Source organism: Onychomys torridus, chromosome 7, assembly GCF_903995425.1.
Source record: "Onychomys torridus chromosome 7, mOncTor1.1, whole genome shotgun sequence".
In the NCBI taxonomy this organism is placed as follows: domain Eukaryota; kingdom Metazoa; phylum Chordata; class Mammalia; order Rodentia; family Cricetidae; genus Onychomys; species Onychomys torridus.
This window is the reverse complement of record NC_050449.1, coordinates 41,997,944-42,012,056: the sequence shown is the minus strand read 5'-3', so window position 1 is coordinate 42,012,056 and position 14,113 is coordinate 41,997,944. Positions and strand designations below refer to the sequence as shown.

The following is a 14,113-nucleotide window of genomic DNA, read 5'->3' as shown; positions in this document are numbered from 1 at the left end:
CAAAAAACAGAAGCAAAAACATGCAAACAAACCAAGTTTCGATATGCCAATGGAGTTCTCCTTCCAATGATTAGGGCTGAAACTGATTACAAACTAAAAACAGTATGATTCATTCATTAGGCAATGCTGTTATAATATACATCTATTCTGCGGTAAAATTGTACATACACTATCACACGTTTCCAAGATCTTTCCGTTTCTCTGGTCAAGCTTGGCAGGTTAAGTAGCTGAAATCCACTAGTAGGTTGCAGCATCCCTAAAGCTCCGATTGGGCAACAATGTTTGTCTCACAAAACCAGCTCACCAGGTAGGAATTACTGTGCTACCAACCACAAGCTCTGTAATTACTGGCAACACAGCTCTCAGAAAAAGACACAGGAGGATGTGATTCAAGACTGAGCACGTATGTGATAAAACTACCCCTTGCAGAGGTGTTTGCTACTAAGCTAAAATGTAAGCGATCCCCACAGAGGCCCCTTCCAGTGGTGGTGATGAAAACCGCAGCTATTTAGTGGGAGATTAAGGACCCTTTGATCAATACCAGAATGGATGACAGAGTCAGAGTGGATGACAGAACAGGCAGAACTATTTCAGTTCGCTTTAGTCGGCTGCAAAAATGATACAAGGACATGATTTAACTTTGATAAGTTTTAAAGGAAAAGTAGTATAAGATCTAACAACCGAAACACAGCCCACACGTCCCGGCAACTTGGAATATAAGACAAGGCTTTTACTAAGGACGGGAATGGAACATTTATGGAACACCTGATATGTGCGAAGTCATCTTTCAGACAAGAGCCCATTTAAGGACTTCTAAACGATGATGGCGGATTTGGCCTTGTAGCTCAAAATAGCACGTCATTCTCGGATTCCAAGTAAATAAGAAATATACTCAATACGTGGAAGGGAGGGGCAGGTAAAAAAAAAGGGGGGGTATTAGTAAGGGAAAGATACATTTTAAAAAATTCTTAAACAGACAATCAGATTCTTTTTCGAAGTAAAACCTTTTCAAGTCCGCTGCTCAGAACTAATAAAAACTCAGGACTGATACCTCCTGGAAACAGACAAACTTTAGCAATGGAATACAAGCCAGTCCCGTAACATCGGAAAACACGTGGCGGGGGAGGGGGAGCTGGCGGCTGGACCAAGGACTCCCGCTCCCACCAGCCCTTTCGGCAGCCAAACGTGGCTGTGGAGGGCGAGTCGGCGCGCGGCATGTTGGGGCTTGTAGTCTTCTCCCGGCACCTCCCAGTGGGTTTGCGACGTTTAGCGACTGTGGCGCCTGCGCGCGCTGGGCCGGCGGGGCTGGGGCCGTGGCGGCTCGTGCCGGGTGATGCTAGGCGTATCCCTGGGCTCCAGGCTGTTGCGGGGCGTGGGTGGCAGGCACGGGCAGTTCGGGGCGCGAGGTGTCAGCGAAGGTGGCGCAGCCATGGCGGCAGGGGAGAGCATGGCTCAGCGGATGGTCTGGGTGGACCTGGAGGTGAGAGTCGGGCTGGGGGTGCGGGGAGGCGAGCCTGGGACCGAAGGACCCACCTGTTCTGGGAGGCGGCGGGGGTCACCTGGGTGTCAGGTGCGCCAGGTGAGCACAGCCCCAGGAGCCCGATCCGGGAGTTCTGAGTGGTTCTGGGACTGTGTTGGACTGTGGGGTTTCTTTCCATCTGGGTGGAGCCATCCATGTGTCTTCCCTCTCAGCAGCCTCGACCTCCTCCACCCAGTTGTGAATTTGCCTAATCCTCTAGTGTCCCTGGGCTCAGGATCAAGGGTGGGGGTGGGGACAGCGCCTCTGAGCGCCCCCCCCCCCCCCCCCCACCTCCTATCCTTAAAAGACTAGGTTGCTTAAACTAGTTGGGACTCAGGAGATGACTCAGCCTTACCCCTCATTCCATAAAAGAGAAAATTGAGGCCCCGGTTGAAGATTCAAGTTACTCAAAGTGCACTGGGAACAGAACCCTTTTTAGTTTTAACACATTCATACTTCGGCCTGCCCCGAGCCCCAGTTTTTTCCTTATGAAAAGAGTTTAGTTGTTAACTTTTTACACTAGATTATGATAAAGACCAGATGTTGGAACAAATAGGAAGCCTTTATAAACTTCAGATAGGTAATGTTAGTGAGTTCACTTTTCTGTAATCAAGTGTTGTATTTATCTTGTTTACTTTGCATCCGTTCCAAGGACAGACACAGCATTTGGCATTAGCTAGCCCACGGTAAATGTCTGTTGCATTCTCTGAGCGCTCAGAACTTATTATCCCGAGTACTGCCCCGGAAGGAAACATCATTACTGATCCTAGAATGTAATCCGAGTATGCACAAAGGAATCTCTATATAAACTTGGGCAGAAGAGGTTTACAAAAGATGGTTTCATGTTATATATATGCTAATTTTTTATTTTTATTTTTGCAGATGACAGGATTGGACATTGAGAAGGATCAGATTATTGAGATGGCGTGTCTGATAACTGACTCTGATCTTAACATTTTGGCTGAAGTAGGTGATGCCATGTAAATACATTCATACCACTTAAAGGGGTTTGGGAATCTAAAGATGGCTTCTTCCACTACAATTGAAAAATTTAGTGGATTGAGGTCCATGTAGATTAAGGTCCACCATAATATGCTAGGATGTGTTAGAGCTGTACTCAAACCAACATTGAGGTAGAAACAATTATGAGGTAGAACTGAATTAATTTTTCAATTGAAATTTATAGAAACAAAGCTGGCTGGTTTTCTGAGGGCTAAATAATCCTGGTGGCTTTACGTGTGTTGGTTCTTATGACCATAAAGTTGGTTTGGTTAATAGTGCTTATTTCATACCTGAAGATATTGGGTTACAGAAATTTGGGGAACTTGGTTAGGTATTGGGGAAGCTGGGTAAAGGACTGTCTAGATTCAGGCAGTCTGAAGTGCTCCTAACCAGTAGTCCAGCCAGCTGTGGTCCTATCAGGTGTGGTGACCTCTGCCAGAATTTTCCGTCCTTATGTCATAACTTTGACTTGAATTTCATATATAGTTATCCCTTCACCATCCCATAGGGGATTAGTTCTAGGATTCCTCTGTAGGGACCAAAATCTCATGTGCCTACATCCTTTACCTAGTGAGTACTCTAGATTGCCTGTGCTCATTCTTCCTGTAGAATGCCAATGCAATGTCAGTGCATGTAAGTATTTTTTATACCGGGAACGATAAGAAAAAAAAATCTATATATGTTCCTTACAGACAGATGAGGGTCGGTCTGAGTTGGTTGAATCCCCACAGACAATACCTATTGTTCCAGATGGCTGATTGCCTTTTCAGCTGGATGTGTGCTTCCTGCACGTCTGTGTTAGGGTCCTAGGCTGTGTTCTCTTAGCTGTAATAAAAATCTTGATCATGCTGCTTTTAACTGAAACATTTAGCAAAACAAGTAAAACACACCGGTTGGCATTTGTATTTTAGCTACTTGTGAAGCATTTTAAAAGCTTGTGGTATCTCTGATTCATAGATGAAATCCCTGATCTTGATATGGTCCTTCATATTTGAAGTCATTAAAAAAACAAAGCAGGCCAGGCATAGTGGCTCACACCTTTAATCCCAGCACTTGGGAGGCAATGGCAGGTGGATCTCTGAATTGAGACCAGCCTAGTCTGTATGGGATGGTTCCAGGCTAGCCAAGGCTACATAGTGGGGCTGGAGAGGTGGCTCAGTAGTTTTAAAACATGTACTACTCAATCATGAAGAGTTTGCATCCCAGTGCCTACCTTTATCAGGTATCTCACAAGCACCCAGATCTCTAGCTCTAAAGGATTTAATGGCCCTCTTCTGGCCTCCATGGGTACCCCCACCAGACACATACATATAGGAATAAAATTAGCAACAAACAAAACAACAACAAATCCTGTAGGGATGCTGTGCAAAGGGGAGTCTTGTTAATAACGAGTTGTAAGAGGGTAGACTTGATAAACACAGGAGCTGGAGACATCTCCTAGGCCCACAGTTAGGACTTCTTTTTATTCCCTAGGTAGGCAAAGGAGATAAGGCATTTTCAGCTGGGCATGATATCACACACCTTTACTCTCGGCACTTTGGAAGGCAGAAGCAGGCCAGTCTCTGTGAGCTTGGGGTCAGGCTGGTCTACAGAGTGAGTTCCAGGTCAGCCAAGGCTACACAGTGAGACTGTCTCAAAACAATGACGACACCAGCAAAACTGAAAAACAAAAAAGAACAACACAGGACATTTAGAGATGAATCCCTGTCTTGTCGTGGCATTAGACTTATCTGGAAGAGAACTAGAGATTATTTCTTATAACAACTTCTTTAAAACCTGTAAATAAATGAATCAAGCTTTAGGTTTGCTTGCTTATTTTTCTGACTTGGAGCTTACTGGCAATAAACGGTCAAGTGTCTTTATTTTACCAGCTCTGATGAAGCTTGGCCAAAGAAGTGTTTTCCTTTTAGCCTCTTGACGACCCAAAATACGGTTTTAATGGATCAGTTGGTTGATGTGTACCCAGGGGAACTTCGTGTGTGCATCCATACAGTTGCTCGTAAATGGGGGATTTGTTCGAAGGCTTCAGTCAATTGAGGATAAAGGTGGTAAGAAAACACTTAAGGGAAGTCAGTTGTGTGGAATGTATGTTTTATCCTCATACAAGGGTCTGAGGAACGTGCCCCCCCCCCCCCCCCCCCAAGCATCCTGTTTTGCAAACTCAGTTTGGATGTCTTAGTTTGCCAAGGAGTAGTCTAGAAGAGGTCAGTAGATTTACAGTACGTCTTTTCTGTTTTCCAGTTTTTTTAAACTTTTTTTTTTTTAATTTCTCCACCGAGATTGTCAACATCTGTGTCTGTATTTGTCTACAATTCAGTGTTAGATGGCAGGACTATTTTAGTATAATTGTAGACTAGCTGTTGAGTTTAAGCTGTAGGGGCTCAGTGGGGCCCTTGCTTGCTGCCAATTCTGACGACCTGAGTTCAATCCTTAGGAACCACATGGAAGGAGAGGACCAACTCTTGTCTTCTGACTCTCGTGTGCGCATATACACATACACACACACACACACACACACACACACACACACACACACAGAACTGTGTCGCACTTACATCCTTGCATACAAATAAGTAAACAATACAGTTTTTAAAAAGGAGATAAGCTGTGCAGATGAAACTTGAATTCCTTTCAGTGACTGAAATCCCTTTTTACCACCTTACTAGCCATAGATGCCTGCGTTAAGTAGTAGATCATCTGCAGAGAGTTCACAGAAGTTGCCTGTGATTTCTTGCATTCCGTTAGGACCTGATGAGGAGAGCTAGACTCTCTTATGATCTTTGTCTTTTGAGGAGAAACGAACGTGGTAAGCTTAGTTCTCCTGTCTCTCTGACGGACTCTATTACCTGGACTGGAGGGCTGACAAGCTGGTTTCAGTGGGTAAAGGGGCTTGTGGCCAAGACTGATGACCTGAATTTGATCTCAGAACTCAGCTGGTAGAACTGACTCTCACAAGTTGTTCTTTGACTTTCACATACACGGTGTGTTATGAGTACGTGTGCATGTGCGTGTGTGTGTGCGTGTGCGTGTGCGTGTGTGTGTGTGTGTGTGTGTGTGTGTGTGCAGATAAAATTTAAGGACCAGAGAGATAGCTCAGCAGTTAAAGTAGTGTACTGCTCTTAAAAAGGACCAGAGTCCAGTTCCCAGTATCAACGTTGGGCAGCTCACAGCTGCTTGTAACTCCAGGGGTGCTGTGCTCTCTGGCCTCCAAGGATACCAGCACACACGTACACAGGCACACAGGCCTATACATAACTAGAACTAAATCTTGAAAGGTTTCCTTAATTTAAAGAAATTCATGAATGGAACTGAGAACTTGAGGGCCATTTTTTTCTTCATATATTATTAGTTATTTCTTTAAAAACATTAGTTTTTTTTTAACATAAAGCTGAAACTACAGACTATAACTTTATTCACATATGGCAAGCTGTTGTTTATTTGATCCTCTTCCTCTGTCCTAGCCTCTCCAAAGTATGAAGATAACAACGTGTATTTCAAAAAGAAAAGATGTTGTTGGTGTAGTAGCTTAGTCGTGGGTAAAGAGCTCACTGTGTACGCAGACCACCCTGAGTTAGATCTTCACCCCTATGTAAGATGGTTGGTGTGCATCTGTAACCCCAGTTGCAGGGAGGTGGAAATAGGTGGCTCTCTGGGGACTTGCTAGCTAGCCTACTTAATTGGTAAGCCTTAGGTCCCTAGGTGGATGGCTCATGAGGAGCACCCCCCAAGGCTGGCCTCTGACCTCACGTGCTTGTGCATATATGCCCCTCTCCCTAAATACACACATAAATACATACAATTTGAAAGTCGGGTTATTTCTGTTGATTCTTACATAGCTCTGGCTGGCTTAGAACTTACCTTGCAGACCCAGCTGGCCTCAAAGTCAAGGAGATCAGCATCCATCTCAGCCTCCCAAGTGCAGTGATTAAAGGTGTACACACCATGCTCAGCTTCTCTTGATTTTCTTGACGACTAATGTCCTTTCCCACCCACAGGGTCCCAACTTGATTATCAAACAGCCGGATGAGTTGCTGGACAGCATGTCAGATTGGTGCAAGGAGCATCATGGGAAGGTAACATTACCAAATAACAAGATTGCTGCTTTGGGGATCGGTCACAAGCTTGTTGCTCGCACATCTGAATCCTGTGCCCTTGGTGGATGGTGTTATAAAAGGGTTAGAGGAAGATGGCTGGGCAAGCCTGGGCAGCTGCTTGCTTGTTCACTTTTCATCTTTGGGACCTCTCGAGATCACCTTCTCCTGAATGTCCTCTTTTTTTTTCTCTTCTACATTCAGTCTGTCGCGAACGCATTGTGGAATTTCAAGTGTTACTCAAGTCAGTCTTATGGATAAGGTTAGACCTCGACCCACAGAGAAGGGGGACTGCTGCTTTCCTGGTAGTAGCTGTCTCTTCCCAGAGGGTCTAGCCTTGGACTCTGAGCGCCATCTTTTCTGACTGTGTGGAAGTGATATTAACAATCGGGAACATAATTTAATTTGGTTTGGATTCTTTAAGAAACAAAATTGGTGTAAAGATGGTGGTTTCAGTTCAAACTTGAGCCCGTCCCCCGACAAAACTGGTCCAGCTGTGGTTATAGTTACCGGTTTTAGAAGTGAAGTTTCATTTCAGATACGTTTGAAAACTGACTTCATGTGTTTCTGGTGGGGGCTGGGGATTCTCTCTTGCAGTCTGGTCTTACCAAGGCAGTGAAGGAGAGTACAATTACATTGCAGCAGGCAGAGTATGAATTTCTGTCCTTTGTACGACAGCAGACTCCTCCGGGGCTCTGTCCACTTGCAGGTAAAATCCAATCCTATGTCTATCTTGTAGATAGTCTTCTATAGTAATGGTTCAAGAAACCAGAGAGTTCCAGAGTTCCAGAGAAACCAGCTGAGACCATCCTTGCCTTCCACCCACCCTGATTTGGAGTACATGTCTCACTTTTGTGTATCAGTGAAATGGCTTGGAATTTGATCTGAGATCTGAGAAACCCAGACGAACTCAGCAAAAATTCCCCCATATTTTTATTATGGAAACAATTCCCAATGCACAGAGAAGGTGGATTTGGTCATTGTTAACCTTTGTCACGTTGGTTTCCCCTCTGTTTTTCTTGCTGCTATTGGATAATTGAAAATAAACTGCAGGCTTTGTGATCTTTCCTTCCTAAAGTCCCCCTCAAGCAGCTCCTAAGAGTCAGGACGTTTTCTTACGTAACACAGTATTATTGGTGCATTGGAAATCATTAACATCATTTAAGAATATCCATGGTACCTTGCCCACATTTGAAATGCCCTAAAGTGCCTGTTTTGAACCCAGATTTAGTCACTGCTCATATATGTTTTTTTGGTTATTTCATCTCTGTTGGTTAGTCTAAAGTCATTTACCATTCTCCCCCCCACTCCTGCTCCATCCCTGTGACATTGACTTTAAAGAGACCAGGTCTCTTATGCTAAGATTTTCAAGGGTTGACATTGTCAGAGGGAAGGTAATGTTCTGTGAGGGTGTGTTTGCGTTTGTGTATGTAAATTGATATGGTAACTTAACACTTTCAATATAAAGAAAAGTTTTGGCATTATATATAAGAGCATATATTGTATAAATGGTTTTTTTTTTTCCTTAGCCGATGCGGCTAATGTCCATTTTAGAGTTCTCATTTAAAATCTAGTGTTTATAATACAAATTATTGTATGGAAACATGAATATGGATATGATTTGTCAAAAACACTGGAATGTAAAATAAAGGTTTATCTACTATATGATTCAGTTAAATCTTTAGTGTTAGTAGTGTGGATTTTGTGACACTGGGAACAAGTTTGAACATCTGGAATGAACTTGAAAAGTAACAGATTTAAAACTCTTTAAGTGGAAGGCTAGACGGTCATTCTGCCCATGAGAGGCTGCTTATGAGTTTATTGTGAGCTAGACTGATGACCTGCTGGAGAACCCATATTTATAACCTGATCTGAAGTACTCAGATTTGATGGAGACATCCGTTTTTAGGAACTGTTTGGAAAAAAAAAAGTTAACTTCCATTTCAGATATGGTCTATGAATGTTTATATCATGCTGTACGCTGTTAGAAATGCGCAGACGCGGTATGCTTCGTGTCTTTCTAGGGAACTCAGTTCATGCAGATAAGAAGTTTCTTGACAAATACATGCCCCAGTTCATGAAACATCTTCATTATAGGATAATTGACGTGAGCACTGTTAAAGAGCTGTGCAGGTAAGGGCTATATTTAGGGTCCATTCTGTTGCCTCATGTAGCATGTCTCAATGGAGAATTTGTAGAAAATAATTGCCTAGAATTGAGGGTGCTGAGTGGGTGTGTGTCTTCCTCGTCCCGGTCTCATTTGTACGGGTCCTTATTCATTGTGAGTGGTGAGGGGTGGGAGAAGTGTCTGTTGTCGGAAGTCTTCCGCATAGATTTCATTAAACCAGAGAACCTGTGCATTGGCCTACCCTTCCTGGGAACCTGGAGATGAAACGCTCTTGAGTAGCTCAGTCTAGCGAGTTGACAGAGGTGTAAAAAACACCCTGAAAATAAACTGCCTAGTGACTCGTGTGATGGGGATGCAGGCGGAATATGAGGGAGCCAGGGAGAGCTCAGTGTGCTGGAGGAAAAGGGGGAGTCAGAAAGCTTTGTCTAGCACTCAGCCTTTTCAGTGAGATTGAAAGAGGTTTGAATGAGGAAAGCGGAGATAGGAGGATGCTGGGGAATTGAAAGCCAAGACAGAATAGGCCCAGGGGTGGCGGGATGTAGCACAGGTGGAATGTTTGCCCAGCGTGCAGGAAGTTCTGGCTTGGAGCCCCAGCACTGTACACACAGGATGTAATAGTTCACACTTGTAACTCCAGCCCTGGGGAAGGTGGAGGCAGGAGGATCAGGAAGCCAGCCTGGGGCTACATGAGACCCTGTCTAAAAAAAAAAAAAAGAAAAGATGCATGTTAAAATAAATTACAGATTATTTGCTAATGCCGAGGTGGAAAGCTTGGGATCGGCAAAGGTGAGACCAAGGCTGGGCCGTAAGGGGCTTGTGGGCCTGCTCCAGATGCTTGATTTCATCTCATGAGGGATGCAGTTCCTTTGAGAAAGTGTTAATGGAAGGATGAGAACAAACTGTATTCTGCTTAGAAGGTGGCAGGTAAAGTGATAGAAAGACATGTGTCATCTCAGGGACTGAGAAACAAGGGAGGGAACTGGCCATCGGGTACTCGGAAGGGATAAAACATTCGCCAAGGTCAGCAGTCATGATGCTAGATGCTTGGATGAGGGAGCAAAGAAAGAGGAGGTCGAGAAAGGGGTTAGCATTCCTGGCTGCAGCAGCTTAGGTGGATGGTGGACCTGCTCAAAAGAAGAGAGACTAAGAGTAAGGGCTGCATTTGCAGATGGGAGTGAAGGATGTGTGGTCTTCTATATATTCCATGAGAAGTGCCTGGTGGGTTAGGTGGAGATGCCCAGCAGGCAGTTAGATACGTGGGACAGGAAGTGTGGCAAGGACTGGGCTGATGTTAGAGACGTAGGAATCCTCTATAGTGACAGATTTGTTTAAAGAGAGTTTCTAGGGTAGAGAAAGGAAAAGCCTTTTCCAGTGTTAATTAGTGACCTGAAGAGGTTGGGGGTGGAGCTCAGTTGGTGGAGCCTTGCTTAGTCTGTGGGGAGCCCTGGGTTCGATTCCCAGCACCTCAAACCAGGCAAGGTGCCTGTTATTGTAGTCCTCTGAAGGTGGAGGCAGGAGGACCAGGAGGACTAGGGCAGCCTGGGCTACCTGAGACCCTGTCTCAAACAAGCAAAAGCCAGTAGGTAGATGACTTGAAGGTGATTGCTCAGTGTGCTTGAGACGGCTTCCTTTGAGAGTTTATAATTTTTACTGTGTATAGACGCTGGTATCCAGAGGATTATGAATTTGCACCGAAGAAGGCCGCTTCTCACAGGTAAGATCGGGACCTTCCAACAAGGGCTGACACACACTTAACCCCAGTCCTGACTTCTTAAATAATAACCGCTCTTCTTTATTGGTTACTGGGCAAAATAAAGTCGTGGAAAAGTAGCTTTCCTACACTAAGAGCCCCAAGGATTCTGGCTAGGTTTCTCCATCCTGTTCTCAGCAGGGCTCTATCTTTGGCTTTTTTGGGGGTGGGGTAAGGGGATGTTGTTTTGTTTTGAGTCATATAGTCTGTTAGAGTCTTAAAACATGGTTTGGAAACAATATATGACCTTTGTAGAAACTAGCACTGCTAGCTCTCTTGTCACAGAGGATGCAGATATGTGGCCATCTGAAGTTTACAGTGTCTTTACTGTAAACTTTTGTATCAGGCAGTTGTCCTACCTGGATACTTTTGCTCCTTGATGTGTCTGCTTGCAACTTCAGGCACACACTGCTTCTTTTCAGTTTTGGAGCCATTTAGAAAGAAAAGCTGACTGCTAAGGACAGGTTAAGGGAAGCATTTGGTTTTACTGATTTACTTAATTGAGATACTCTGCAGTGTGCAGTTCCAAGCATCACACAAAGACCAGTCCCTGAGCTAGAGTGGCCTTCTATTGTGTCCTCAGGGGGCATCCCCAAACGATAGTGCACTAATCCAGGTCTAAGATACTTACTTGATCAGAAACAATGGACATTTAGAATTTTTTGGAGTTTAGACTTTTTCAGATTTTATTGATTTTCTTATGTTACTTGTGTATGTGTGTGTGCGTGCACTCACATGTGCAGGCATGCAATGCATTTGTGTGTGGACATGGTGCATGTATGAAGATATAGAGGCAGGTCTTAGGTTTTGGGCCTTAGGAGTTGAGTCATCAGGCTTGGCAAAGGTGTCTTTATCCTCTGACCCATCTCACCAGCTCCTTTTCAGTTTAGGAAGCTGATAGTCACTTACATTGTTCATTATTAGTCTCCTAAGTAGATCTGAAAGACTGGCCTCCATAATACAATAGACATTTCTAAAAAACCCATGTGGCTATTCCCACAAGACGGCATAGCTCATATCTGTATGTAAACTTTTGCCAAGTTTGGGTCCGGCTTTGCCATACAGTGAGTTCTAAAAACACTTTGAGATTTTGGTCTGTTTTCGAGTTCAACGTTGTGATGAGAGATTATGCATTGTTGGGGCCGAGGAGATACTTCAGTTGGTAAAGCACCCAGCTCACCATCATAAGCACAAGGACCTAGGTTCCATCTCCAGAATCCATGTGAAGTCCTGGGTAGTGCATGCTCTGTTCTCAGCACTGAGGCGGCAGAGAAAAGCCGAATAGGGTACCATGGCCTGCCACTCTAGCCTAGTTGGTGAGCTGCGGGCCAACGAGAGACCCTGTCTCAAGAGTGGGATGGCGTCCTTAAGGATGACGTCCTTGGTTGACCTCTGACCTACAAATGCAAACACATATGTGTGAAAAAATGGGATCATGCGTTGTTATTTAACCAGAGGGGATGTATGTATGTATGTATGTATGTATGTATGTATGTATGTATGTATATCTCCAAATAATACTTCAAATTTATTTTTGACAGTATCATGTATATTAACAATGTATCTTGATCATATCTACTCCCAGTTCTCACCCTTCTCATCCTCACTTCATCCTCACTTCCCACCTCCTTGAAATGTCCCCCTCCTATCTTTATGGGTGTGTGTGTGTGTGTGTGTGTGTGTGTGTGTGTGTGTGTGTGTGTGTGTTGGGGCTGAGACAAGGTCTCTCGGAATAGCCCTGGCTGTGCAGGCATTTGCTGTTTAGACCAGGCTAGCCTCACACTCACAGAGATCTGCTTGCCTCCGCCTCCCCAGTGCTGGGATTAACACTGCACACCACACACCCATTTTCCTTTTCTCTTTTGTATAACACTGAATCCAGCTAGTGCTGCCTGCTCACACATGGATGTGGGGGTCACCTGCCATGAAGAAAAATGACCCTCACCCCAGCAGCCATCGCTTGCTCTTCAGCTGGGGGTGGGAGGCTCTATTTTATAGAGTTTCCGGCCTCCACCACACCTATATGACTTAGGAAGAAAGTGGATTATTGCCTTTGCCACAGAAATGAATGCCTTAAAGCACCAGCCCTGCTGGTTGTGCAGTGAATACTCTGAAAGAGGCCCTTGGCCCACCACAGTGTATTGATTTACTTGCATACCATTTTAATAATTGTGGTTACCTGAATCCTCAGGCTTCAACAGCTGAGAAACAGCATGTCGGAGAAGAAAAGCTGTTAGGTGGAGGCAGGCTGCCTCTGATCCATAGCACACATTACCACAGAAAGGAGGCAGAGTCTCCTCTAGGTATGGTCTCATCTGATAATTGGCGTTCATTAGGGTGACAGAGACATGAACTGTGGGAAGTATGTAGGTATATTCTGTTCAGGGACTAAGTATCACATAGTGTTTCCCAAGCTCTGGTTCTTGGGCTGCTGGTAAGTACTCCATGAATGTGGTTGGTTACATTGCAGAAATATAGTATGGGTAGTACAAGTTCTTCTTAGGAATTCATGTACATACTAAATTAGTAAATGTTTTGGAGAGAACTTCAGAAAGGAAATAGTAAACCTAGCTTCTTCCTAAAGTCATTTGAACCTGAGATCCCCTCCACCCTAAATACATCCTAGTCCTCTGAAACAAAGGGGATTTTTTTAATCTCCTGCATTTAAAACATAAAGTAAAGCGAACACCAGCAGCGGTGACTTAGTACCTCTGAGGCATTCTACTTCTTCCCGCCTCAGCTGTGGCGTTCCCGCTGGCTAACCCGTCCCGAGGTCACTCGCAAGAAGTCAGGTCTCCATCTCTGGTGTTTGGGACTTCTTTCCAGTGTGGTGTGTTTGCTTGTAGGGCGCTCGATGACGTCAGTGAGAGCATCAAAGAGCTCCAGTTTTACCGGAACAACATCTTCAAGAAGAGGACAGACGAAAAGAAGAGGAAAATTATAGAAAATGGGGAGAGCGAGAGGGCTGCGAGTTGATGCCAGTTCTCAGCTGCACAGCCCACCTAGTTCTCAGAGTCTCTCCTGCTGACGACTCGGCAGAATACCTTTTCTACAGAAAAAAAAAAACAAAAAAAAAAACAATTTCCGGTTACCTTTGCATCTCCAGACTCCTTAAGCAGACAAGACATCACTATTTGTTTCTTCTAACCTGCTGTTTCCGGTAGGATGCAGCAACAACTCTGTAAGCTTCAGGCCACACCCACCCCCCCTCAGTCCATATCTGCATTTGCTGATAGGCCATTCCTTTTGTTTGAAAAATAAATAATAAATAAAGCTAGTTCTACTGAAATGCAACCCTTTCTGTACCATCTATTCTTTAATAATTCAGTTGTTGGGGAAGGCTGTTCCTTTAAGTAGTGTGGCTAAGGCCACAAATCTCAAAATGCTGCTGGATTAAGGTGTGTGTTTCAAACAGGAAGTGAATGGACTTTGTTGCTTTGCACATCAAGAGTAGGATGAGGAGTTGGGTTGTAAGAGGATTTGGGCCCATCATTATCCAGTTAACAGCTCTGGGATGGACTACTCTCCAGCGCGTTAAGAAATCCAGGTAAGCACACACGGTTCTGAGGCTTTATTGGCTAGAAAATATGTACAAGATAGTCACCGTGTTGGGTTTATAGACC

The 14,113-nt window shown here is 44.4% G+C and overlaps 1 protein-coding gene across 1 annotated transcript; it reads left to right on the top strand.

Moving 5' to 3' along the window:
- Window positions 1-1,251: 1,251 nt before the first annotated feature.
- Rexo2 (RNA exonuclease 2) lies at window positions 1,252-13,784 on the top strand. Its single transcript, XM_036193770.1, has 7 exons — window positions 1,252-1,480; window positions 2,402-2,485; window positions 6,517-6,594; window positions 7,210-7,321; window positions 8,637-8,745; window positions 10,401-10,454; window positions 13,337-13,784. Exons 1-7 carry the CDS (start codon window positions 1,334-1,336, stop codon window positions 13,464-13,466), a joined length of 714 nt encoding a protein of 237 aa, XP_036049663.1. The 5' UTR covers window positions 1,252-1,333; the 3' UTR covers window positions 13,467-13,784.
- The last annotated feature ends 329 nt before the right edge of the window (window positions 13,785-14,113 follow it).

Excerpts from the sequence above, each read along its gene's own strand:
- Rexo2 (XM_036193770.1), top strand. The coding sequence starts at position 1,334 with ATGCTAGGCGTATCCCTGGGCTCCAGGCTGTTGCGGGGCGTGGGTGGC. Across the intron at positions 2,486-6,516 it reads ATCTTAACATTTTGGCTGAA|GGTCCCAACTTGATTATCAA; the intron begins GTAGGTGATGCC and ends TCCCACCCACAG. Across the intron at positions 8,746-10,400 it reads ACTGTTAAAGAGCTGTGCAG|ACGCTGGTATCCAGAGGATT; the intron begins GTAAGGGCTATA and ends TACTGTGTATAG.